Below are 27,246 nucleotides of genomic sequence, written 5' to 3'. Positions count from 1 at the left end.
GAGGTTCCCACGACCCCCTCCTCAGGATTAATTTATTTGCTAGAGCAGCTCAGGGAACTCAGGGAAACAGTTCACCTCCTGTTGACCAGTATATTATAAAAAGAAATGATAAGGGATACAGATGAACATCCAGATGGAAGAGATGCGTAGGGCAAGGTGTGCTGGAGCTTCCATGCTCTCTGTGGGTGTGCCCCTCCCCCAGCACCACAATGTGTTCACCAACCTGGAAGGTATCCGAATGAACCCCGTCCTTTTGGGATTTTTATGGAGGCTTCATCATGTAGGCATGATCAGTCATCAACCTATTGCCAGACCCTCTCCCTTCTCTGGAGAATGGAGAGTGGGGCTAAAAATTCTAAGCTTCTAATCAGGCTTGGTCTTTCCAGTGACCAGCCCCCACCCAAGAACCCACCCAGAGTCACCTCATTAGGACAAAAGACACTGCTATCTCCCAGGAAATTCCAAGGGACTTAGAAACAGGGTCAAAGACCAAAGGTCAGAACAAAAGATGCTCCTAGTCCTCTTGTCACTTAGGAAATGTCTGTAGTTTTAGGAGTTCCCTGCCAGGATCCAGGGACAGAGCCAATATATATATAGTTTCTATTATCTCACAGATTGGTATAAAGATGAAGAGATAACGCATATAGAGTACTTAGTTTAGGACCTGTCATGTGGAAACTGCTCAATAAATGTCAACTCATTATTTTAAGATGCTGATAGCAGTGGAGAATAAATCTGATGAGGAGAGAGTTATGAAGCTAGAGACCAAGAGCATATTTTAAGAGCTGAGCAAGAGAATGTTTACATTTTAAGAAGAAAAAGTAATTTATGCTTTCCAGGGCCTGGCCTATATTCCTACTAACTGCAATATCTAGAATGTGGTTTGGGGACATCTGGGAATTCCCAAAACCCTTTGGAGTCTATAAGTCCTTTTTCACTCTCGTTCCCTCATGAGGGTGCTATGGAGTTTCCTAGATGCTTCATGACCTGTGATGTCACACCTGATCGAACGCAAAAGCAGATATGAGAATCCAGCTGTCTTTTATTAAGCCAGACATTAAAGATGCCAGCAAAAATGTAAAACAATGACACTTCTATCACAGAATTTTAAAAAGTTATGCTGACATATACATTTATTATTGCTATTTTAAAATAAAGAAATTAAAATGTTAAAAATTTCTGCTTTAATTTCAGATACAGTAAATATCAATAGATACAACCTACATAAAAGCTCTTTGGAATTCTCGGTAATTTTTAATAGTGCAAAAGTGTCCTAAAACTGAAAAGTTGGAAATCTGTGGTCTAGAGGAACATACAACATGCCTCAGGGCCCCATAGCTTTGCAATGTGCCAGGCAATCACTGGATAGAAGTGGGCTCCAGGTTTACATTTAGGGATTATTATCTCACTGGCATGATTTTTAGGAATTTTATGCAGAAAGCAATGTGGAATCAAAGCTTCTATGATATATCCATTTCCTTTGCTTCTGAGCTCCTTAGCTGCAAAAATCAGCGATCCCCTCAGGATAGTTCAAGCAAAGAACAAAAAGTCCACCACTGAAAACTCAGACTGTGACATCGATTCATGCTCTCAGTGTCCAGCTTAAATGCCCCTTATTTCACATCCTTTCTTCATTCATACTGGAGTCACCAATTTCATTAGCAATAAATTGAAACCACTTAAGACTTTACTCAGAAGTTAGATCACACCTTTGCTTTTTGTTGTCTTTGTTATGGTTCTAGAACCCCTGACATTTCTTTCCATGATAGACATGGTCATATTTTATGCCATGTGACCCCAGCTTAACTGACCACAGCAGATTGAACCGTACACTTAATCCAAAGATAGCCATTTGTGGCTTGTCTATGATGTGTGTTCTCTGGTAGTCTGACGGTAACCTCCCTGTCCTTTTTTTTTTTTTTTAATCACCTAGAAGCATGCTCAGATTTCTCTGATTATTAAAAAAAAAAAAAATACAAGGGGCTGATTTAAAAAACAGATTCCCAGACCTCTTCTGTCTTGGAGATTCTGATTCAGATGTTTGGATAGGGCCTGTTGAGTGAGTTTGTTCAACAAGGTTCCAGGTATGTCTTATCATCAGGGATGCTTAGAAAACAGGTGCCTGTTTTATAAAGGCATTGGGAAGTCCCAGATATGGAAAAGAGCAGGAATTTTCAGTGTTTAGTGACCATACCAGCTGCTTGGATCCACCACATAGATTCTGATTAAGTAGATTTAGACTGGGGCCCAGGAATCACCATTTTATTCCCTCAGATGTGTACACTCGACTTTGAGAACAGCCAGTAATGAGGTAGTTTCATCAGATCATTTTGTTTCTGCCAGTCCCTATCATGAAAGAATGGAATTTTTTAAAAATACAAGGTAAATAATGGAGTGAGGATAATTTTGGAGTAGATTTTGCTATCCCTGTTATGGGGGAGGATTGAGCAGGATGAGGGGCTGGGAGGAACTTAAAGACGGCTCTGGGATATTTAGGGCCTGAGGCTGGGGCAAGGGCAGGGGCACAGACAGAGAAGTTCCATTCCTTTCCTCCCTTGTGGCAGCTGCTCCATCCAAACTCTATGAAACATGATCACCGACTGACACTGAGCTTGTACCTGACCAATCAGACCCAGTTGGAAGAGCCACGTGACGTTGTTAATGTCTTTGTAAACCGCAGCACAGATTCCATCTTGGAGAAGATAGCAGATTACACCCTGAGGTTCCCAGGCCCTGGAATCTAATTAGTAGCAGCACACAGGCCACCCCAGCTGGAAATCAGGATGCCAGTTCTCAGAGAGTTCTTATCTTTACTATCAGACGATCACATCACTTATTTTCCAAGAAGGTCCAATTACACTTTGCTTATTCTCCTTCCTAGAAAGAACTTAATCACTTGTGCCAGCTTGACTTGTATAATAGACATTTGTTTATCCTACTAGAAAAGCATTCTCTGCTCATCTCTCAGGATTCACAATGAACATCTTCCTCCTGGTTTCTCTCAATTTCAGTCCCTGCCTCTTGGGTCTGGACCCACGGCTCCACAAGACAAGCTTTATTTTTCTGGGTAGCAATCTATCTGCATCTATCAAACTATGTATCAGCCTATTTATTTTGTTTTCTGCCTCCATCTACTAGAATGTAGTTTCTACATGAGGGCATAGTTTTGGTCTGTTTTGTTCTCTGAGCCTAAAACACTGCCTGGTTCTTAGTAGACCCTTGGGAAATATTTGCTGAAGGGATGAATAAATGAGTTTTATTTCTGTCCATTTGGGGGAGGAAAGAGGGGAATCACTGAAGCTTTGCTGAGTCAATGGATAGGAGAGAGGGGTGGGAACTAGGGTCCAGGGTTAGACAAGGAATATTATTTAAAGAAATAAGAGATACCATAGCAAAGAGACAGTTGGAACCGAAAGTTAATGTAGAGGAGCTTCAAGGCCCCAATCCTGGGTGAACACAAAGTACTAAGCCCAAAGGGCCAGTGGACAAGAACTAAGGTTGGGACCACAAAGCCCAGAGATGGACATAGGTCAGCAGGGAGTAGAAGGAAAGGAAGGGGCAGGTACACCAGCACGGTTACACCTGAACAACCAAATTCTGCTTCCTACTGGTTTCCCCTTGCAAAAGTAGGGCTTTAAAAACTGGTTTTTGTTTTTTAATTTACATTGAGAAGTAGCAAGTTATTATTGGTTATTATTTCTTCTAAGTGATAGAGAAATACAATACAAGAAAGGGTAAACTGGTAACAACATATCATGTTTCCCCCGATTATTGTACTGTAAAACCTGACAAATTCATAACTGTTGTGAGATCTAGTTTGAATCTCAGAGGGTTTTTTTTTTTTTAATGTTTCACTTTTTAGTTTGAAACAACTCCAGACCTCCCAAAAAGTTGCAAAAAGAAAAAAGAATTTCTGTATACCAGATTCCCCAAATGTTAACATTTACCATGTTTACCATTCTTTCCCCTGTACCATGTTTACCATTCCTTCCTGCTGTATACTTCTTTCTGAACCACTTGCGAGTAAGATGTAGATACAATGTTCCTCTGGCTCTAAACATTTCTGTATATACTTCCTAAAAACAAGGACTTTTTTTGACAGAACAATGATCAAACTCAAGAAATTAATGTTGATTCACTACTATTTTCTAACCTATGGACCTTATTCAGATGTTGCCAGTTATCCCACTAATGTCCTGTTCAGCATCTTGCAGGAACGGGCCTGCACTATAACCCACCGCTGTGTCAGTCACTGGCTGTGAGCTGCTCAGAGCAAACACTGCGGGAGATCTGGAGAGCTGGGGCTGTCAGTGAACTCTCTTCCCTCCTGCACCAAGAGATCTGGGTGGTGAACTTTTGTGGCTGCCAAAGGCAGTCTTCTTGTGACCAAATGAAAAAGGCTACGAGCATCCCAGAGGTCCACCCTGAACAGGGTTGGACTGTTGACCCCGTGCCAGCAACCGCCTACCTCCAGATCTCTTGCCAGGCCAGAAACATAAATCCCTATGTGTTTAAGCCACTGTCAGCCAAGTCAAGATTTTTGTTATTTATGGCCAAAACATTCCTAACTGATATAATCCTCTAAATAGTGGAAAAAAACCCAGCTTTTTATATCTATGCACAAGCGCACACACATACATTCAAACTGCTCTTAAAAAAATTGAACGAATGAACTATGTAGTATGTGGGTGCACCTGCTTCCCCTCGGCATTTCTAACATATTTCATTACTGAAATTTATTTGGATGACTTTAATAGGCATAACACCTTTCTTTAGCAACAAATCTCACAGGATCACAGAACTTCAGAAGAAAACTGAGTGACTATCTCATCTAAAAACCCTTCACAGTATGTTCAATTTTAAGAAATGTGTTGAGAAGTAACAGAAGTAGTCACAAAAGGGGACAGGATGATGTAACAGCAGGCAGCAGAAGCAGATGAACTCAGTAAAGGTACTTCAATGATGTCAAAGGTAAGTTAGTCCTTACCATACGATCCAGCAATCCCATTCCTGGCTGTATATCTGGAGGGAACTCTAATTTGAAAAGATACACACACCCCAATGTTCACAGAAGCACTCTTAATAACGAAGACACAGAAACAACCCAAATGTCCATCGACAGATGACTGAATAAAAAAGTACTACTCACCCATAAAAAAAGAATAAAATAATACCATTTGCAACAACATGGATGGAACTGGAGATCATCATTCTAAGTGAAACAAGTCAGAAAGAGAAAGAAAAATACCATATGATATCACTTACATGTGGAATCTAAAAAAAAAAAAAAAAAAAAAAGACAAAAATGAACTTATTTACAAAACAGAAACAGACTTACAGCATAGAAAATAAACTTATGGTTACCAGTGGGGAAAGGGGGTTGGAAGAGATAAATTGGGAATTCCAGATTTGCAGATATTAACTAGTATACACAAAATAGATAAACAACAACTTTCTTCTGTATAGCAAAGGGAACTATATCTATATTCAATATCTTGTAGTAACCTATAATGAAAAAGAATAAGAAAAGGAATATATGTATGTATATATATGACTGAAACATTATGCTGTACACCAGAAATTGACACAACATTGCAAACTGACTATACTTCAATTAAAATAAAAAGGTAAGTCTGTTTGTAGTCATGAATGTGTTCATTAAACATTTCCCCACAATATTCTTTATAATTAGAAACAGTAAACTCTCTTTTTTACAGATAATGCAATAGTAACTTGAAATTGCAGTTTGAAATTTGCACCCCTTGGGTAGTAATGGAAATGTTAGCTATCTTGATTGTGGTGGTGATTTCATTGTGTGTACATCTATCAAAATTCATCAAATTGTACATCTGAAATATGTGTAGTTTACTGTACAGGAAGTAGACCACAATGAAGGTGTTTTTAAAAAAGACATTTACACTGGTAAGGTTTTACTATGTCATTATATCAATATAATGTGGTGGAGAGAAGCAAATTCTTTGACATCAGCCTCAACAAGTTTTATCGCAGGCTTTACTACTTGCTAAGGGTGTAACCTTGGGCAAATGATTTGCCCTTTCTTTGTCTTAGTCTTTTCATCTATAAAATGGGAATGGTCTAAGAGCTGTGGCCTCTGAAGGTTGTTGTGAGAATTAAACATTAAATATGTTAACTATTATTACAATTACAGCATGGTATGCTAAGCCATATGCAACAGTTATGTCATGGAAATGAATTGGATTATTAAATTATCCTGGCATTTATTGGCCTTGGAGTGTCCACTGCAAGGATTAATGAACTTTGAGTTCTGTCTTCCACTGGATCTGACTATGCCCCAGCCTCCATGCCTTTCCATTATTGGCAGTAGACTTGACCTCAGATCTTTGTACTTTGAACCTGAAATTGCAATGAAGGGAGGGAGGGCAGTTTATCTGGGGAGGTTTTACTCATGTTGCCATGGAAATTGACCGCTTTTCCAACCTTCAGCCCACACTCTCCAGTCCAGAGCCACGACTCCTTAGTAGACTTTTAAAGACACCAGTGGATACCCTTGGAAGCATATAAAACACTTAAACTTCCTGTTTAAGGCTTTCTGTGCTGTCCCTCTTGTAATCTATATAGATTCTTTCACTAGAACTTGTGAAATGTTGCAGCTCTACATTAATAAGTGGAGTGTCTGTATGTGTATCCACACCTTGAAAGGGGAAAGGCCTGTGATCCAAGCACCTATGCCCAGCTGAGGTGTTGCTCATATGGGAAGCCAACAGAAATATGTTCTCAGTTATTCAAGGGCTCAGAAAACCCACCACTTTTATACCATTTCTGAAAAATTATACTCAGCAAACTGAGGAATAAGGTAAACTTAATAATGAAAAAATTGTGGCATAAAAACTGCTTGGGATGAACATTGAGACCAGTGAATTAAAGGCAAATCAGTGGCATACTAGGTCAAAAGGTAACTCGGCACTAATTATTTGGGTTGCTTGTGCAATGATTTGCAATTTATAGATTGAAAGGAAGAAGTAATAGTGCTCCTTGGAAGCTTAGCGTAGCAGCCACAGACTTCTGGGAAAATTTCTTGGTCCACTTTGTAAATCTTGTCTGCAATTGACAATAAACTAGTTAATCAAGAATTGTAAGAAGTCAAATAAGTGTCTCACTTACATTTACTAAGCTGGGGCTAATAATGCATCAATTCTAAATAAAATATTATTTTTATCCTATGGCCTTGGATCAGATTATCCATCTTTCCCCACTGTCCCCCAAAATAATACATTTGATGGAGAACAAATTGTACCAAAATAACTCTGTGATTCCCACTCCCTAGTGTTTTGGGAGAGCAAATGACATAATAGAAACAGCAAGTCAGTCAGGCCAGCTAATAGTCTACGAACTATTAGCTGTGTAACCTTAGATAAATCACTTTACTATTCTTTGCTTCAAAAATTCTTGATTTATTCCTCATTCTACAACAAAAGAGACAAAGGAGCTTTCCCAAGTACCTCTAGTCTGGACTCTAGGGTGAGAGGAACAATTCTCAATAATCAGTACTATCTAAAGTGGTCAATTATTTGAACAATCAAAAATAATGAAATGGATTCACACACCAAGAAAGGTTATAGGACTAGGATCGACATGAAATAGAAGAACTTATGTCCTCCCTAACAATGAGCACAGCAATTACACTCATGTGTGTATAATTTTTTGTAGTTTCTTCTGTGTGTGCGTGTGTCAATGAACTGTGCTATGTGAATTACATCTCAATAATTTTTTGAAATTAAAACAATGAAAGAGGTGGAGCCAAGAAGCAGGTATTCCAACAGTAAGGCTGAAAGCTCTCAATGACACTACAGCAAATGAAGTACGTTAGCCATCATGAACTATTGTTTAATGAAGACACAAAAAAGAAAGGGGATTGTTCTTTTTCTTGGATGACGGGCATGAGTAGTTGCCAGTTAAGAGCCCTCACAGGGCCCTCTTGCACCCTCACAGCCCTCGCTGGGACTTGCATGTGGTCAGCTCTTAATAAATACCTGCTAATTGCATATCTGAACTAGGTCTTTCATTCTGTACCAGAAAAAAACTTGTTGGCAGGATATGTTTAACAAATTCTTTTTTGGTAATTGTCATCCCTCCCAGCCTAGGAATGGTTAGGTAAAAACGAGAAAAGCACCAGGGAATCAGGGTATATTTCCAGTTCTTATACTGGAAAGAAATTGGATTGGAAATCTGCCCATGTGTGTGGTTTGTCTGGTTTATTGTAAACTAATTTCTGAGAAAAGTTCTTCCCTTACTTCCAGGCATGACGCATCAACTGATTTCAGTGTCAGAGGAGAAACTCAGCCTAAGCTACGGTTGTGTGAAGAGCTACTCTGCCGATTATTAAAATATGCTTCTTTTTTTAATTTTAATTGTGGGCAAATAATACATATATCCAATGTACCATATTTGTTTAAATGAAATTCCTAACAAAAAATAAAAATAGGAAAACAATAACTAACAATGTTTACTTCATAATTAAGGAGTTTCTTTATGGAAATTATATGACTCTTTGCATTCTGTTGAAAGAAAAGGGGTTTCTTAGCTTGTTTTTTTAAATAAATAAATAAATTTATTTATTTATTTAATAGAGGTACTGGCTGGGGCTTGAACCCAGGACCTTGTGTACAGTAAGCATGTACTACTGAGCTATACCTTCCCCTACTCTTAGCTTGTTTTTATTTCAAGAATCAATTTATGAAAATATTGAATTCAATATATATGTTGAATGTCTTCTATGTTTAAAGCACTGTGCTAAGTATTGTAAGATATATATAAATATGATAAGGACATAGTAGACCTTGGCATCAAGAACATTATAGTCTTGGGTGAGATCTTTCCTGGTCATCCCATGGAAAAGTTTGAATCTCCACACTGCCCTGACACTCTTTATCCTCATCCATACCATTTCTTTTTTCTTGGAAAAATCTGACATACTGGGTATTTTATCTGTCTTTTTGTTTGTTGCCTTTTCCCCAAAATAGAATAAAAACTTCATGATGACAGGCATTTTTCTGTGTTGGGTTCACCACTGTGTCTCCAATGTCTGGAATGGTGATTGATATATATTGAGATATATATATAAGCATCTAACAGGTGAACTGACAAGAGTGAGCCAGGTAGTTCAGCCATGGCTAGGGGACTTGTTGATGGAGAGATGGCTTGGAAGTCAGAAGATGGGTCAATTTCTGGGGTGGGTGACCTCGAATTAGGCATTTTTCTTCATTTATAAAGTAAAGGAGTTGGATTATCAGGATACTCAGATTTTCCCATCTAACAAATCACCAGCCACTCCTAAAGAATCTGAGCTCCTCTAAGATAGAAACAAAAGCCCACTGTGTTCCAAAAACAACACTACATGTGTGTTTGCATTTTGTTACATTTTTAATGTATGACGAGTTTTAAGAACACAAAAATTATAATACCATAGAGAGGAGTAAATTTTATCGCTAGGATTTATCAGATAACTAATAACAATAATGCCATGAAGAATTTAAATTACAGTGATGCTGTTGAGAATATTTTATTGAACGTCAACTGTAAAATGCACTAGTGATACATTTAAAATTGCAGTAATTGGGTGGGGAGGGTATATCTCAGTGGTAGAGAGCATGCTTAGCATGCATGTGTACTGGGTTCAACTCCGAGTACCTCCATTAAGAAAAAAATAAATATATCTAATTACCTCCCCCCAAAAAGCAAACAAAACAAAAAATTGCAGTAATGGCATTAGCAGGAGAGACATCATGTACGTCTCCTGAAAACTACTGATGTATTCTTGTAATTTAAAACATTTCATACTGTAGTTATGTAAGGTGTTAACCACTGGAGGAGACTGTGTGTGTGGGAACCTTTCATGCAGAGTGGGGTTGAAGCACCTAGAAAAACTAGAGACCTGGGAACCTCACTGAGCTTACAGAACAGGTGTTACAAACTGTACTCAGCTTTCTAATGGATTCTTCTTTTGAAAAACATGCAGCAGAATTTGGGCTGAGACTTACCTTTATTATAATGAGTTATTTATGTATCACAATTGAGTTGGGTGGGCGGATAGGTAACTGGTACCTTAAACTTCTTGAGCAGTTACTGTCATCTTCTGAGAAGAAGCTAAGTGTTGTGCATGACCAAGTGACCTCAGGTCAGTTTGCAATAGTCCTGACTGACAACTCGCGGGTAAAATAACCTCTCTGTCCCTTTCTTTTGTCATCAGAAGACACCGGAAAACACACATTATCAGGTCAGGGCACCAACCTACTGAATCTCCTCCAGTAGCATCTCTTTGCCTCAGGGTAAAGCCAAACTCCCTAATATAGTTTTAGGGCCTTCAAACTCTGGCCCAGTTATTTTTTCAGCTCATAGCTGACCATTCCCCATTCACTCTCTCTGCTTCAGGCTTTCCTGTAATTCAGAGTTTCTTTCAGTTTCTCAAAAGTGCTGAGCTCTTGCTCCAGTTTTGTTGTCATTGTTTTTCAATTTTAAAACATGAGATAAAATTCATATAACATAAAATTCACCATTTTAAGCATTTTAAAGTGAATGATTCATAATGTCACGCAACCATCTTCACTATCTAACATTTCCATCACCCATAAGAGAAACCCCATACCCATTAGCAGTCATTCAAAATACCCCCCACACCCACCCCCCAACCACTGCTAATCTACACGGTCTCTATGGATTTACCTGCTCTAGACATTTCATTAAATGAAACATGTGGTCTTTTGTGCCTGGATTCTTTTGCTTAGCATAATGTTTTCAACGTTCATCCATGTTGTAGTGTGGAATAGTACTTGTTTCCTTTTCATGACTAAATAACATTCCATTGTATGAATAGACCACATTTTGTTTATCAATTCAACATTTGGGTTATTTCCATTTCTTCTTTTTTTTAAGTTAGTTAATTTATAATGTTGTGTTAGTTTCTGGTGTATAGCAAAGTGATTTAGTTATACATATATATATATTCTTTTTCATATTGTTTTCCATTATGGTCTGTAACAAGATATTGACTATAGTTCCCTGTGCAACACAGTAGGACTTTGTTGTTTATCTATTTTATATATAGTAGTTAGTATCTGCAAATCTCGAACTCCCAATTTACCCCTTCCCACACCCTTTCCCCTCTGGTAACCATAAGTTTCTTTCCTATGTCAGTGAGTCTGTTTCTGTTTTGTAAATAAGTTCACTTGTAGGGTTATTTCCATTTCTTCAGCTGTAATGGATAATGCTGCTATGAATATTTGTGTACAAGTTTTTGTGTGAACATATATTTTCAATTTTGGGGGGTATATACCTAGGAGTAGAATTGGTTTGGTAATTCATATGGTGACTCTATGTTAAACTTTTTTGAAAAAACTGCCCAACTATTTTCTCTCCAGGATGTTTTCATTGGCCCCTGGGATATTTTGAATGTGCCAGGCCTTAGCATGGTACATTCATCTTTTCAGGTCCCAGCTTAGACATTGTTCCTTGAAGAAGCCTTCCCTGACTGCTTGATATGAAATTAGAAGCCCCTGAAATATGAGATAAAGAATATTATCTCATCATTCACCATATTATTTTGTACTTGTTTATTTCTCTTTCCACCAGCACACCCTAGTCTGTGAATTCCACGGGTGTTAAGAGGGAATATGTGTACCTTATTCTCTTGCACAGTGCCTGGCATCTGGGAGGCATGCAGTGAGCACCTGTTAGAATCAATAGTTACAGCATATATTCTATTCAAAGCAACAAAAGACTTGCTGCATAATTCTTCCACTATTAGAAGCCTACATAAATCGATTTATGAAGTTGTCACTGAAGGATGATTCTTAGTGAATTGTTTATATATATATATATATATATATATACACACACATATATATATATCACTAATATTCTCTCTATATACATACATATACATATATCATTAACATTCATGATTATTTTAGTGACTGATTTTTTTAAGTATAAAATTTAGGGACCACCTATTATGCCCAGATTGAAATTGCATTAATCTGTACAAATGTTTCAAAAAGCAACTGCTACATTTTGACCAAGTAATTCCACTTCTGCAAATCCTAAGGAAATAATTCTAAATGCAGAAATGTTTTATGCATAAATGTTTACCTGAAGAATTAATCATAAAAAATTAAAAATTGGAAACAAGCTCCCTCAATAGGTAATAGAGGAATGGCTACATAAATTCTACAGATATTAAAAATAATGTTCAAGAAGAATCTAGAATAATGTAGTAAAAACTGTAATATGCTATGACTGCAACTATCTAAAGAGGAGGAAAAAGTCCCAAACCTACGATAAGACATATATCAAACGGCTAACACTGTATGGTTTGTGCAGTGGGGCAGTGCACGGGTTTTCTCTTCTATTTTATTTTCCAAATTCTAAATATGATTTTATTATCATAATCATTTTTAAGTACAATAATCATTGAAGCAAATAACATGAAAAAAATGTTAAAAGCCCACATGACTAAAAGGGATAGCTCTGATGATGTTTTTGTTTAGGACTTTCACTTTGAGAGCATAGGGATAGAGATTTATAATGCTTTATGAAATGCTGTTCAGAAATTCAGAAAATAGCCCAAATTAACTAAGAAAATTAACTCTAACACTCATGGAAATACTGAGACTCTTATCTATAATTTTCCACATTTATAATTATTACATAATGCCTGAGGAATGTAGAGCAAAGCCCATCCTCAAACTTCAGTGAGCAGAATAATTACCAGAGCCTCTGGGTTAAGAGAGATTCCCCAATTCTGGCCCCAGAGATTCACATTTGCTAAATCTGGGATGGAGTTCAGGCATCAGCCACTTTTATCTAACAAGCAAAATAATGATGCAAATGAGCCATAGACCACACGTGAGAAAACATGTTTTCTAATATTTTCTAAGGTCTTGACCTATTTCTAATTCAGAAGTGGCCAAATGTAATGAGCTCTGCTCTGGAAGATGAATGCCGCAAAGTTCGCCAACCTACAGCACAGCGGACTCCAGTGATGCCAAGCTGGGAGTTTTACAGAGCACTTCACCTTGGTTTGCTTGCTCTGAGGGAAAAATAGAAAATAGAAAAATAGAGAAAACGCCTATGCTTTTAATTTTAACAAATGTCTTGTCTCTTGCCGCCTTGGGACAGTAACACAGTAGGTGAACCTTTATCATTTCTAAACTGGCCCCTTTGATGGTATGTTAAACATAAAAGTCAAGCTAAAGAACTACTTAAAACCTTTCCTAATTCCAAGAAACTTTGCTATTCAGTCACTGTTTGGACATGGACAAACAATGATAACGTCTCATCTGCATGTCAATGTAATTTTATCATCTTAAAACTTGGAGAGTGCAGTGAGAATCTGGCTGGCTGGCACAGATTCCTCTCTCCCAGAGATGCCCTGGAGGCGAGAAAGTGGGACATCCACATACTCCATGTGCTCACAGTCCCAGCCCTTGCCAAGTACATGTCCAACTGCTTGGAGTCGGCAATGAAAAGTAAAGGAAATCTATGCTGGAAGCTTTCACCTAGTTCTAAAGGGAATTTCATTCTATTTGTAACCAGCCTGAGTTCTTACTTCTCTAGCAGTCACGTAATTAAGATGCAATAATTGGTCAGGAGTCAGAGCCACAAAATCGAGCTTGTAAGAAAAAAAAAGCTGTTAACTGTTCTGTGCTGCTGTTGCTGATAATTTTTTTTAACTGCAGGCTAAGGTGTTGGTCCCTGTGTGCACGCCCACCTCTCCCTAGCCCCCAAGGCCACTTCTAAGAAATTGGTGGGGCTGGGGAGTGGTTAGGAAGAAGGCCCTGGGCAACAGACTATCGGGAATGTGGGGTCCTTTGAAAACCACTGCCAGAGGGACAGAGGCTCAAGATACCCCTTTAAAACTCAAATGGCTGCTGGGACATACCTGTTGGATGACACACCTTTATTTACCTGGCTGGGAAACAGCCTCTGGTTGTCCTTGGTCAGCCCTAACCCCTTCCCAGTTGTGGAGAGCTTGGATTCTGCCTAGTAACAGGCCATTTGAAATTCCCATTGGCGGGAACCAATCTTTTATATAATGATAACATCCCCTTATGAAATTGCAGGATTAATTATTGGTGGGCATTTAGGATAGATGTGGTTTAAGAAAGGGATAATCAGTTATGTATTTTTTAAAAATTTCTAGTTTGAAATAAATCAAACTTAAAGAAATTTGAAAAACTGTACAAACTCTATTTACCCTCTACTCCTGTCCCTTGTAAATGTTTTCCCATCTTTGCTCTGTACTCCCCTTCTTTTTTTTTAATTAATAGACTTTTTAAGAACAGCTTTTGATTTACAGAAACACTGAGCAAATAGTTCACAGAGTTAAAATGACCCCTTATACTCACACACACACACACACCCACACACAGTTTCCCCTATTAGTAATATCTTACGTAAGTATAATACATTTGTTACAATTATGAACCACCATTGATTTATTATTATCTAAAGTCTATCACTTATTCAGATTTCCTTCTCTTTTACCCCCTTGCTCGTGTCACTTTAATTTGACTCAATCCTTCTGAAGTACAAGGCGGTAAATATAAGTGTCAGCTATAAAACTGCACCTGGGAAAATCGGCAAAAAATAAAGGACCTTACAATTATTTTAAAAAGATATATCACTACTATTTGTTATAGTGAGAATGACCCAAATGTCAAAGAGGAGAGAAATGGCTAAGCAAACTATTATATGTTAACATAGTGATATGCCTGCTGGCTATTAAAAATGTAAACTGGGAAAATTGTTTTAATATATGGAGTATGCTGTTAATGAACATAATGGAAGGCAAAATAAAATATGTAGGCTGGCTATAACTAGTCAATCCAAAGTTAAAAGGGATTTATGGCATTGGAAATTATTAGAACTGATTACTCCCTAGGTTATATCTTTTGTAACTATGTTTGAATTGATTTTTAAAAAGTATTATTTAAAAAAACTAGCAGCAATTTTCATCTTCAGGAAATACTTTAAAAGAGTTAATATGATCAGAAAAAAAACTTTGAGATTCCTATCTCTCCTTCCTCATTCTTATGTTGAATGATAAAGAAGTTCTAGCTATCAAAATAAATAAATAAAGAGAAAAACCAGACCAACGATACTGGTAGATCAGCTCATTTTAAGTCGTAATCATATCTGGCCCACACCTGTCTCACATCTTCACTGCCCCACAAGCAAACAGAACAGCTACAGGTGTGAGATGGGCAGTCACAGCTGGGAATTCTCTCTTGTTTTCCTACAAGCAGGAGCAGGCAACCAGTTTTCTGGAGGAGGGGCCTCCTGCCTGAAAGGTTATGCACCCAGAACACTGGGCAAAAAAAAAAAAAAAAAAGCTGATTAAAAACAAAAGAACATCATTGCTTCAAGTCAAATGAATGCAAAAAATGATTTTTAAAATAATTTAAAACTTAATACATTTAGGATCTAGCCCTGTATGGAAAGGACGTGACAATGAAGCAAAGTCTGGTCTGCAAATGAATTCTGAACTGCCACACATTCAACCACCTGAAGAGCTAAACTTTTTTTAATCTTGAACTCAATAACAATACCCAATTCAAATGCAAAAATTACAATATACTTAACAATAAAATAGGTTGGAAATTACGATGCACAGTATGATTTCATTTTGATATAAATTCTGGAATGATACACACTAAAATATTACCAGTGATTACCCTAAGGTACTGAAATTAGGGCAATTTTATTTTCTTCTTCTGTATTTCTTTATCAGCATTATCTATTTTTTTTTTTACAATAAACATGTATCATTTGTATAATTTAAAAATTCTTTCTTTCCTCCCTTCTTTCCTTCCTTCCCCTTTCTTCCTTCCTTCATGGTGGTACTGAGGATTAAACCCAGGACCTGGTGCATGCTAAGCAAGCACTCTACCACTGAGCTCCCCCACCAAATTCTTTAAAATGTGAAAATAAATATAAAATTTATAGAACCTAACTTTTCATCAACTGACTTTAGTTCTTTATCTAAATGCAAAGATAATTGATATTTATAATAAGCACAAAGCACTTAAGGATCTTGTATGGTTTTTCAAAATCATAAATTACTTTGTGTTTAGTTTTAGTGCTGAGTATTTTTAATTGTAGTTCAGTTTTCTTAAACTATTAATCATGTGAAGTACATGTGAGAAATTCCTATTAATTAGAATAATTTATTATCCAGAGAAATCCATTTCACAAACCTACCAGGTAATGGAACTATTTATTGTGGTACCATCCTACATAACAAAACACTGCTTAACTTCTATATAAACTTCCTTCTTTTTTTTTTAGGAACACCAAATAGTTCGTTACTTCAAAGTCAATTTCCATCATAAGCCAGTGTCAGGATGCTGTGGCTTTAAATTTATAAAGGATAAGGATTTTCTTTTTTCAACTCACAGGAAATGAATAAAGACATAAAGAGTTTTGAACCTCAGGAAATACCACACAAAGACCTCCAAAATGGAATCTGAGTCAGATGTGTACCACAATAAAGAGAAAACGTTAACTCTGATAGAATAAGAGCTGTCCTGTGCCCACAGTGCTGGGATTGACAGGTGATACTTGTCCACCTGTCTGTCATTCTCCTTTTCCAGGTGGTCTTGAAAGAGCTTTTAGAAGGAAAACACCTGAAGCCAAGAGACCACAGAACGTGTAAGGTGACACACATATAAGGGACATAGGGTTATGGTCAGGCGGCACTTAATATAGCTCCTGCCTGTAGGTGTTTGTCTGTGCCCTATGTTTAGAGAAATAATCTCTTTCTCAAAGAATCACAGGCTGCTCTCAAGATTAGGAGTTTTCATGCTCACTCGGTCAAGTTGCCTTATGCAGATACCTTCCTTTATTAGGACTCTGGGAGACATCTTAACTAAACACAATAAATCTTGTGGAGTAAGAATATAAATATAACCAATTCAATTCCCCATTATCTATGCTTGAACATATGTGGTGGAGAGGGGTGTTTTGGAGTGACATAGACTATCAATAATACTGATCTTTGAAAATTTCAAATAATTCAAAAACCTTAACAAGTAGCAAGTAGTCTTGAGTTTCAACCCCTCTGTCAAGTCCTGACGGAAAGTGGCAGTTGGTCAAGAATAAAGATCAGAAGGGAAAATAGGTGTGAAAGATCATCCCCATTGGATACTGCTCCTGTAAATGATGCGTATACCTCACAGCTGAAAAGTGATTCCAGTGGGGGAGGGTACAGTGCAGTGGCAGAATGTGTGCTTAGCACACACCAAGTCCTGGCACCTCCATTAATAAATAAATAAATAAACCTAATTACCCCTCCCAAAACAAAATAAAACAAAAATCCTAGAAGGGGATGCAAAATAGTTCCAGACTCAGTTTTCACAAGATTTCATGACAGGAGCTAGAAACCAAGAAGTACTGTGCCAAAGAGGAATAACATTTCAATTTATCAATAATGTTTAATCCAGTCTAGTGAGACTTCATCTTGATCGAGTTAGTGGAATTTTGGTAATGTTACTGCATGGCTGAACTTAGATACTGCAGATTTCATGAGTGATGGTAGCTTTACATACACACACACTGAACTCCCTGTAAGCCTCCACCCCTTCAGAGTTCTGCCTGGGTTTCAATTCCAGGCTACACCAGAGCTGCTAACTTGACTGATAATAGTTTACATGACTTCAATTAAACCTAATTCTGTTTAATGACATACCACGATGGCTCATGATTGTTACACACAAGAGATAGTTGGATGGTCTTTTTCAATTGAAATGAGAAATACGAGCATCTTTTTATGTAGAAGCATAAGGAGAAATGTTAGGCTTTATCAGCAAATCTCAGTCTTGTAGCACCTTTTAAGTCAACTAGAGAATTTCTTTGTCTTCAGCATAGATGGAAATTTAAAGTGAACTGTATATTTTGAATGGTATTTAAAATAATAATAGCTATACATTCAATATCTTGTAATAACCCATAATGAAAAAGAATATGAAAAAGTATATACGTATAACCGTGCTGTGAGCCAGAAACTAACACAACATGGTAAATCAACTATACTTCAATTAAAAAAAAAAATAATAGCTAACATTTGTTGAGGATTCACTACGTACCATGCATTTTCTAAGGACTTTGTGTGAGTTCATTTGATCTTTAAAAAAAAAATCTTAAAAATGAGAAAATCAAGAAACTGAAAGTTGTCCCAGCCATGACAGGAACCCAAGGAGATTAGCTCATTGTCATGAGCCTTTATATGCTACTATCTTACCCTTTCATTACATATTTTTAATCATTTGTTTGATGTCAGCAAACAGAAGCACACACACTTACAGTGCTGTGCTAAACAGCCTGCACAGAGACTGAATTTATTCTCTTAGATCAGTGTCACCTGAACCTAGACTGTCATCACAGTCATGAAGTGGTCTAATTGCTGAACCAGGGCATTAGAGATGAGAGGAAATACAGAGATCCTTTGGGATCTTACCTAATCCCTTCTGATCCTTATCAACTCTCCAACTAAAATTTTCTTTCCTCATTGTAAATATCTGATCTTATTCACCTTACCCAGCTGATTGAGTCAACATCCCAATTTCCAATATGACACTAAGACACTACAATAACTTAACTGATCTCTGCTTCTAGTTTGCCTCCTTTACTGTAGCAAGAGGAATCTTTGCTCTACCCCAGCCTATATGTGTCACTCCCCTGCATTAAACCGTCAATGGCTCCCCATTGCCTATGTCAGTAGTTCTCAGATGCGTATAGGAATTTATTGTGGTGATGGTCGTGCAACTCTGTGAATATACTCAAAACCATTGAACTGTACACTTTAAGTAGGTGAATTGCATGGGATGTGAGCTCTATCTCCATAAAGTTGTTACTTTAAAAAATTTATGGAGGATTCAACGCATCTGGAAGTCATGGCATGCTATGGGCAACATCCTGAAATGTTGAACCAGAAGCAATTTTATTAGCAGAAAAAAAGGCTATGGTAGATACTACATATAATTATAAGATGAAAACCCACTACTTTACAACTATATCTACAGTAAAGCAAGGGGTTGAGCTAAGATTATCACCAGTTTCTAATGTTTGCCTTTAATATTAAATTGTCATTTATTAAATCATTTTATTGCCTACAAGCTAGCAAACAAGCATTGACATCAAAGACAAGGAAAATCTGAAAGGGAAACTTTAAAATGGAGTACATCCTGTGTAGTTCTTTGATTTATTTATGTATTTTCTTGCCTTCAGATTAAGACCAGGAGTTTCTATATTTGGAATAACACTAAGGTTTTCTGGAGGAGATATGACAATCCCTGGCTTCCTAGAAAATGCCTATTTCTCTTGATATCACAAAAGACCCTTTTTCCAACCTGACCTTAAAAAGTCTCTTTCCTTCTTCACCTTGCTCCACACCACCTCAAGGCTGCCACACAGCAGTAGCCACATATCCCCCACCACCATGAGCGGCTAAGCATCCTGCAAACACACCCTGCAGCTTTGCTCCTGCTCCTCCTCCTCTTGGAATATTCTTTCCTCCTTTCTCCACTTGACTATCTAAGTTCCATGTTACCTTCCCGACTTCCGCAGTCCAAGAAAGTACCACAAGAGCAGGAAACATGTGTGTCCTCCTGAATGTTGTGTCTCCAACATAAACATAGGGGCTGGTCTAGAGAAAGTGCCCCAGAAATATCCCCTTCTCTGCACCCTCAGGGTCTTCATGCCCGAGTCTCCCCACTCACCTCCTGTGCTGAAGTTATTTTTCTGTGACCTCATCCTCACGTTCTCCTTCATAGCAGACGATGAGTTCTCGAAGGCAGGAGTTACGTCTGTCACAGAGTAGATGCTCTGTAAGTATCTGCTACATTTAGGTGAATTGAAAAATACATTCTCTGATACTCAGACATTCAAAGTCTCAAGGAAAAAGAAAACAGTCTAAAATACTACGTGGCAACAACTCTAAGTGAGGCGTGGACCTAGCATTACGAGATTCTGACGAAGGGGCTATCAGTCTTCTGGACTGGAGGTGCTTACTCTGGAATCTTCATAGAGGCTGAGACACTTGAGCTGTCCCTTGAAAAATAAGAGCCAGTTCACCAAGAAAATAGCGAAAGGGATTCGAAGGTAAAGGAATTCAGCACCAAGACAGAAACTGGGAGGGTAAGGGCATTCGTCCCCAGTGGGTCAGGTGAGGCCTCAGTGTGGGGTTGGTGGCAGGGAGTGGCCGGCAGGAGGCTGGGCCTGGCAGTGCTCCCAGCCTGTGCTTTGTGACGTGAGCCAAAGGGTCATGTCATCAGGTTTGTGTTTTAACCTGCTCTCAACAGCCTCTTCTTTGCTACCCCCTTCCAACATACACGTGGACCATATAAGAAACGTGACTGCCATCATAGATAGGATGTGTGGACAAAGGTCAGAGGGACCTGATAGATTCTTGTGAGAATGAACCTGGGACTCAGGATGGTGTTCTAACCATTGAGTAATCAGCCAACCTTGTGCTCTGGAAATCACGCACTGAAGCAGAAGGAAAGAATGTGGTAGAACCAACACAGCTGGTTTCTAACAAAGCTGGTTTCTTCGGAAAGCCAGCATCATTCACTTAAAAAGATGCCTGGCCTCCCAAAAGCCCACCCTGATTTTCTTAGCCCAAAGGACTCTCTCTGAAATACACTGGAGCACTTGATTTTGTACTTAAGACACTTGGAAAAACATTTTTTTTCTTGCATTGCAGTTGTTTTCTCTTCATTCCTGGTACCACCTTTTTATCCTTTGCCTCATTTTAAAAGCTTATACCTGATACAGGGCGGTTTCAAAAGACAGCTTGGGGGCAAGGTAGAGTATAAATCAATTAAAAACATGTCTTGTTAGATTTTAAGTTTCAGGAGGGGGAAGTCATGTCCCACTCATCTTTATAAAATTTTACCAAGTAAAACATTTGTTGAATAAATTCATGTCATGATAACAATATGTAAAGTAAAAACATTCTTTGGCTTCTAAAAGAAGTTGACATTTTGGTGATTTTTTTTCCCTTGGAAAATCACTCCCTTTCCTACGAGTATTTGCCTAGATATTTAACTTTTATTTTTAAAAATTTCAACTCTCTTAACCATTACCCTCGTCTATGCTTGTCACTTTTTTCCTTGATTTGATTTGCAAAAGTTTCCTCTCTTTTTTTTGAGAAAAACAACCCGCAGTTTGATTTATTATGCCTATTTTTTGTTGTTTTCTAATAGAGCAGAGATATATTTACAACAGCAAAATCATTACGTAAAACTCCAAAGAAACAAAAATATTTGCCACTCACTGAGACACAATTTTGTAAAGAAGAAAGTTAACAGTAATCAGCATAAGTACAGTAAGTTACAAAGATATGCTGATATTTTAATGGGGGAAAATAGCCAAAAGAAACACAAAAATACTTTAAAAATACAGCATCTTCGCCACAGCACATGAAAACATTTCCATAAAAAATTAACTATTTCCACTTGGACACTTAATTTTTCAGCCCTCTTTGAATTTACATTCTGAAATCTTGATGTTCTACTGTAGTTTATAAATTAGCCATTCATTCTCTCATTCCATGGACTCACAAAGATCAGTCCCATCACAAGCAATTAGAAGGACCAACTTCCTGCTAGAGATACAGCACTTCAAGGCTAGTATTTAATCTTAATTGGCAACAAGTTTAGTGCAAATAAAATTATATTTAGCAGCTTAGAAGATTCCTAGTGGGGAGGCATTCACTTCTTAACCCTTACTGCTTCCCTCGGAACAAACCATCTCTCTCTTTTCAAGAGTATGAACGTGGGCCATTCAAACTTAGTGAAAACTGCTAATGCTAATTCTGCTCTTTGTTACACAGGCAGTTTCCATGAAAGATGTTTCAGTCATTCTGCAAATGAGACATGCAGTTTTTACATTTGGAAAGTTCCCCTCAGGTTGATCTTTTTTTTTTTTTAAGTAGGGCCTGAATGTCAGTCATAACTGGATCTTACCCAAATGCTTCTCTGAAACAATGCACTAACCATTCCTGGCATTGGCCACCATAGGTTGCATTCAAAGAAAGACCTGAGGACAGGGCTGAGGAATCTCTTAAATCAAGTTCTACTCTCCAGCAACAATTTTATTTCAGATATGAACGCCAAAATAAAAGGAAAAGAAGAGGAGCCATCTGATTTCCAACCTGGTGCTTTTCACTCTGAGCCAAGATTTATTCTCCAAATGAATGGGAGCCAGAGAGCTCCTAGCCAGAGAGAGGATTTTGTTTGAGCTTCATCAATTCCTTGAATTGTCTCTCTTCTTGTTAGACACCTGTTCCCTCTCTAGCCAAGGCCTGGGATCGCTGCTTGGGAGAACAGCGTGGCCTGCTGTGCCCGGTTCTCTGGTGGCCAGGGAAGAGGAAGGACACCTGGGTTGTAAGCACCTGCCTCTGCTCCTTGTTAAGGTTTCACTGGCCCAAGGACTTGAGCCGTCAGAAAGCTTGGAAGACCGCTGAGGTCCTGAATGTGTGACACAATCTAGGGAGGTAAACACTAGGTAGGCCATCTCACTTGACCTCTCTCTTGACCAACTCCTTGCCAAGTTTTCCACTCCCCACTGAATGCTCACTGACTAGCTCAAGGATGGGCGGTGGTGGTAGCATGTTGGAGAGAGGGGCCCACTCAGTCACTGTACTCTTCTCTCTCCCTTGGAGAGAATTTCTCATACTGGTTGGCCAACTTCCATTTGTTGTGCTGACTTTTGAGTAGTGCAGCAAGGGAAGTCTTTCGGGTGACATGTCTAGATACATCCCTGTTCCTGGCCTTCCTGATGGGGGAAGAGTTTCGAACCAAAGGATAGGCAGGGAAAATGGGCTTGCCCCGTGGGGCTTCCAGGAGCTGCCATATTTCCCCAGAGGTATTACTGGTCAGATACTGCCACGGCTTCTTCCCACTGCTGTCCCGGATATTCACACGAGACGCCAGCCTTTGCACTAGCAATTTGATGATGCCCTGGTGGCCATGAATGGCTGCAAGGTGGAGTGGGGTATACCCACAACTGGACTTCACATTTACATCAAGAGCAATCCCTGCCTTCTGTGCACCCGACACCAAGTCCTGAAGGGCCCTCAGGTCACCATGTTTGGCTATCCAGTGCAAGGCAGTGTACCCAGTCAAAAAGTCTTTGTGCAAAGCCAGCTGGGGATCCTCCCAGAACAAAGTCAACACCTGAATCCAAGAGCCACTGGCGAGCTTCACAATCCATTCATGCTCCCTGGCATCGAGGGGAACCAGGGATGACTTGTGATCAGAAGATCTGTGGGGGACCAAGGCTGCAGGCCTCTCCCCTCCAGGGGCCCATGGGCTATGTGGACACCCACGATCGGCAAAAGCAGCCTTAATGTCTGCAGGTTTTGGTGTCAAAGCGGCATCCACCCATGGGTTGGACACTGTTCCTGCCTTGGAGGGTTTCCTGGACCGGGGTGGGCGACGGTTCCTTTTCAGCAAATCTTCCTCAAGGCACTCCTCATCTGAGGAGGACACTTTGGCTCTCCCTGCCCTAGAGCTCCTCCTTAGGGATCTCCTTAATTTGGGAGCTGGCCAGGGCAAAGGCTGGGGGTGGCCTGCAAGGCCATCAGCTCCTGTTGGGATGGGCTGAGAGGTGTGACCCTCCCCTCTATTTCTGAGGCCCTGAGGGTCCCTGTTGGAACTGCCCTCCTTTGGAAAAGGGTCTCCAGCTGGATTCCTGAGCCTTCTCCAATCTGAGGCTCCAAGAGCAACGTGCAGCCCTTCTTCAGAACCCCCAGGGGACTCTTTGGGTCCACTGCTGCTCTCCTCACTGCCGTGGCTCTCCTGGTCCACAAAGTCATCCAGATCCTGTAGGGACAGCTGACAACGAATGCTACGAAAGACTGCCAGTGGCGAATTCCCAGGACAGGATTCCGGAACAGCGGGAAAGCGAGAATGAGAGGAAAGAGGAGGGTCAGATGGCGCTGAGTTAGGTTCCAGCACCCACCAGCCTGGCTCTGAGGGTAGCTGGGGGAAGTTGTCTGGCAGCACCGACCAGGCTCGGATGGGGCCATGGTCCCGGGCCTCCGGTGTCTGGGGGTGTCTGGCCACCCACTCCCGAGTGCGCTGCTGCTGCTGCTGCAGGGTCGAATAACGCAGAGAGCCCGGGGTCACCAGCTCCGGCGGGTCTCTGGGGGAAGCGGGAGCAGACTGCAAAGCAAGAGAGGAAACCCGGCTCCCAGCAGCCTCGACGGTTGGAGGAGACGAGAGGGGCGCGGCGGGCTCGGGCCGGGGCTCCTCGGGCACACTTTCTCGATGCGGCCTGGGAGCCCCGCGGTCTTCCCGAGCAGGCGGAGCCGGTGCCGGCTTCTCCTCGGCGCTGACGGTGGCGGTGGCTGTGATGGCGGGGTCGGGGAGGCCGCTGAGCAGCGGCTCGCCCTGGAGTCCCCCCTGGCCGTTCTGGAGACATTCCCAGCAGCAGTGGCCCTGCGTCTCGGCCGCCGCGCACCTCGTTCCCTCCCGAGGAGCCGCCGCTGCAGCCGCGGGCACCGGCGCCCGGTGGCGGGAGCTGCCCCTCTGCCCGCCGCCTCCGCGGGCCGCCTCTCGGGCGCCGCTGGCCGGGAGTCCATTGCAACCTGCGTCGGCGGCTGGCGCTGCGGCACCTGCTGGCTCCTCCTCCGGCTCCTTCTCGCGCCGCCGCCGCCGGGGCTGCTGCTGCGGCGGCGGCCGCGGTTCCCCCCCGCGCACGCTTCGCGGGGCGCTGGACGCAGCTCCCCCTGCAGGGGCGGCGGCCGCGGGCGGGTCGCTGGGTCGCTGCAGCCCCTCCTCCCCCAAAAGGTCCCTGTACCTCCTCTTGAGCACCACGTACTTGGTGCCGTCGGGGTCCTGGCGCACTGCGGCGACCGAGTTGACGAAGCCCTTGAAAAGCTCGCGGCGGCGCTGGTGCTGGCTGGGGGGCGCGTCGGGGTCTCGGAGGAAGCTCTTGAAGTGGCTCAGCAAGGCGGCGTTGGTCACTCGGCCTCCGGCCTGGCACAGAAAGTCCAGTAGTGCCTCCTGGCTCAACTCTCGGGCCATCGCTGCCCTGCCGTCCCCCGGCCCCGGGGTGTCTGCGTGCCGCCCTCCCTACGCTCTCCCCCGCCAGCAGAAACCCTGACCTGGCTTGTGTCACCTGCGCTCGGGGCGGCGCCACCCGCCTCCATCAGCCGCGGCCTGCTCGCAGCCCCCGAACATGCCAAGAGGGCCGCGGGTGACCCGGGGCTGAGTCCCCGCGCGCGGCCCGGGTGGGAGAAGGCGGCTCCGGGGCCGCCCCTGTGCGACGCTCGCCTCTCGCAGCCAGTCCCCGCAGCGAAAGTTCCCGGGATAGGTCGGAGTCGGTTTCACCTGCGCCCTGGCGACGCCTCCTCTCCGACTCTGGGGGAAGGGCCCGGCCCGCCTCCTCCTGTCCCTCCGCCCTCCGAGGTCTCCCCCACCCCTGCCACCCATCCCAGATGAGTCAGACTGGTCCGAACCCGGGAGAATGCCGTAGGTGAGGTCGTCAGCGAGCCGGAGCCGGCAACGAACCTCTCTGCAGGACGCGCAGCTGCTCCCGGCCGGGGGAATGGAAAGCAGGTAGGCGACCCGCCGCTCCTTTGGGTCTCAGCCACGTAGGAAACGAAAACAATAGAAGATCTGTTCCCGCTCTCTCCTTTCTCTGCGTTAAGTCACGGCTGAAGTCGAAGGCTGGAGGAAAAGGTGCAAATTAACCAGCACCCTGCGGTCTCGCCAACAGATAGATACTTTTATTAACGCTGTAGGGTAGTAATTTCAGATTCCCTGAGGCCGTGTCCAGATGGGGGGGGGGGCTCATTTTGCATCTAAAACAAGCCTGTCTTGATCTGGTGATCCTGCCCTCCGAACGCTGGCTCCAAGGAGTCCAAATACACCAAAGTCTGTACTGAAAAGAGAAATCACTCTGAAGGTTACAGGTTGATTTCGGCCTTTTTTCTTCCTAATTGTCTAACGTTAAAATGCCAGGAAAATCAAATTTGGTGGTTGAACTGAACAGGAATTATGAAATGATCCCCTGGTAGCGGAAATGAACAGAAATTACTTCTCAGCAGTTAAGGTATTTGATGTCTAGTGTTACTTTGTTTTTATTTACTCCAAAATTTGTGAACAGATTTGTACAGTCTCTTTTGTGTTGGCTTAAGTGGTGAAGTCTTTTCCCTCTAAAGGTAAGATTTCCTTCACACGTTCAGAATGTTCAGCATTGCAGTCTAGCTTGATTTGACGTGGCTGCTCTCAATGTTAGAATGTCTGTTTGACTCTAATTCTCCACTGAGGGGCTGTGAATTTCCTAATTCCAAATATCGAATTCCAAAACTCTAGTTTCAAAACGCTGGTCTCTTGAAGACAGTAGAATCACAGTCCTTCTCCTAACAGCTGCTTTCCCCCTTCATTTTATTTAACCACAGGCTGACCTTGTCCCTTCTGTAATAATCCATCTGGTCTCTGAGTTGAGACTTAAAAAAAAAATCAATCCTGTTTACATGCCAGAGATACTTTCCTGGCTTTATCTATTTGCCTATCTGGCTCCGCACCCTCTCCCATTCTTTCTTTAGCTGTCTTCCCATTTCTTTCAGTTGTGACTAGTTGCCCTCAGCCCCTACTGTGACAGCAAATTTGCTTATTTTTGGAATCCCCTGTTGGCTATATTTCCCATTATAAAGTGCCTATTTTCTCCTGCCCTGTCTTTTGCCAGTCTTCCTTCCTGTATGACCTTCATCTTTCCTTTTTTTCTCCTTTGGCTCTACTATTTCTGATTGTTTCATGAGTCCCTGTCCTTTGTGCCAAGGGAAGGCATTGAAAGTATGTTGGTCCCACAGTTGTCAGCGTGTTTCAGCATGGGCCAGTTTTACTGAATGCCACACAGGCCACATTAGGTGAGCTTCGTTCTAAGTCCTCAGCATACCCTGGTACTTTTCCATGAATGAATTGGAATCCTTGGCTTTAAATTATCTAGGTCAGAAAGAAAAACTGGGAAACCTTTTTGTCTATTTTTGGCATTTTTTTGAATCTAAACCCAATATTGAGTTAAGAGGGGGCAAATGTTTCCCACTGAGGTCTTTACAGTAACTTCCAGCCTTTAGTTTTTTTTGTATTTGTTTTTTGTCTGGGGAGGTAATTAGGTTTGTTTGTTTGTTTATTTAATGGAGGTACTGGGAATTGAACCCTGGGAGCTCATGTATGCTGAGCATGCGCTCTATCACTT

At 41.2% G+C, this 27,246-nt stretch overlaps 1 protein-coding gene and 1 long non-coding RNA gene across 3 annotated transcripts in view; both read right to left on the bottom strand.

Annotated features, from left to right (window-relative positions):
* LOC116656797 overlaps nt 1–20,494 on the bottom strand; it is a 44,984-nt gene extending 24,490 nt beyond the window's left edge. The window contains exons 1-2 of the long non-coding RNA XR_004311770.1: nt 20,047–20,494; nt 19,755–19,841 (exon numbers count right to left, since the gene is read on the bottom strand). This is a non-coding gene — a long non-coding RNA (uncharacterized LOC116656797). The remainder of the gene's footprint in view (nt 1–19,754; nt 19,842–20,046) is intronic.
* A 683-nt stretch (nt 20,495–21,177) lies between these two features.
* SOWAHB (sosondowah ankyrin repeat domain family member B) lies at nt 21,178–25,477 on the bottom strand. Of its 2 annotated transcripts, XM_032457508.1 has the most exons (2): nt 25,151–25,477; nt 21,178–25,022 (listed from the first exon to the last, which is right to left on the bottom strand). In XM_032457508.1, the coding sequence occupies exons 1-2, from the start codon at nt 25,193–25,195 to the stop codon at nt 22,671–22,673; spliced, it is 2,397 nt and encodes a 798-aa protein (XP_032313399.1). In that variant the 5' UTR covers nt 25,196–25,477; the 3' UTR covers nt 21,178–22,670. The 2 variants fall into 2 exon arrangements, with proteins under 2 accessions (XP_032313399.1, XP_014419592.2); XM_014564106.2 differs by having other exon boundaries at nt 21,178–25,476.
* Between the last annotated feature and the right edge of the window lie 1,769 nt (nt 25,478–27,246).

This window comes from Camelus ferus, chromosome 2 (assembly GCF_009834535.1).
Source record: "Camelus ferus isolate YT-003-E chromosome 2, BCGSAC_Cfer_1.0, whole genome shotgun sequence".
NCBI lineage: Eukaryota > Metazoa > Chordata > Mammalia > Artiodactyla > Camelidae > Camelus > Camelus ferus.
The sequence above is the reverse complement of the archived record's forward strand: the minus strand, read 5'-3'. Positions and strand labels throughout refer to the sequence as shown.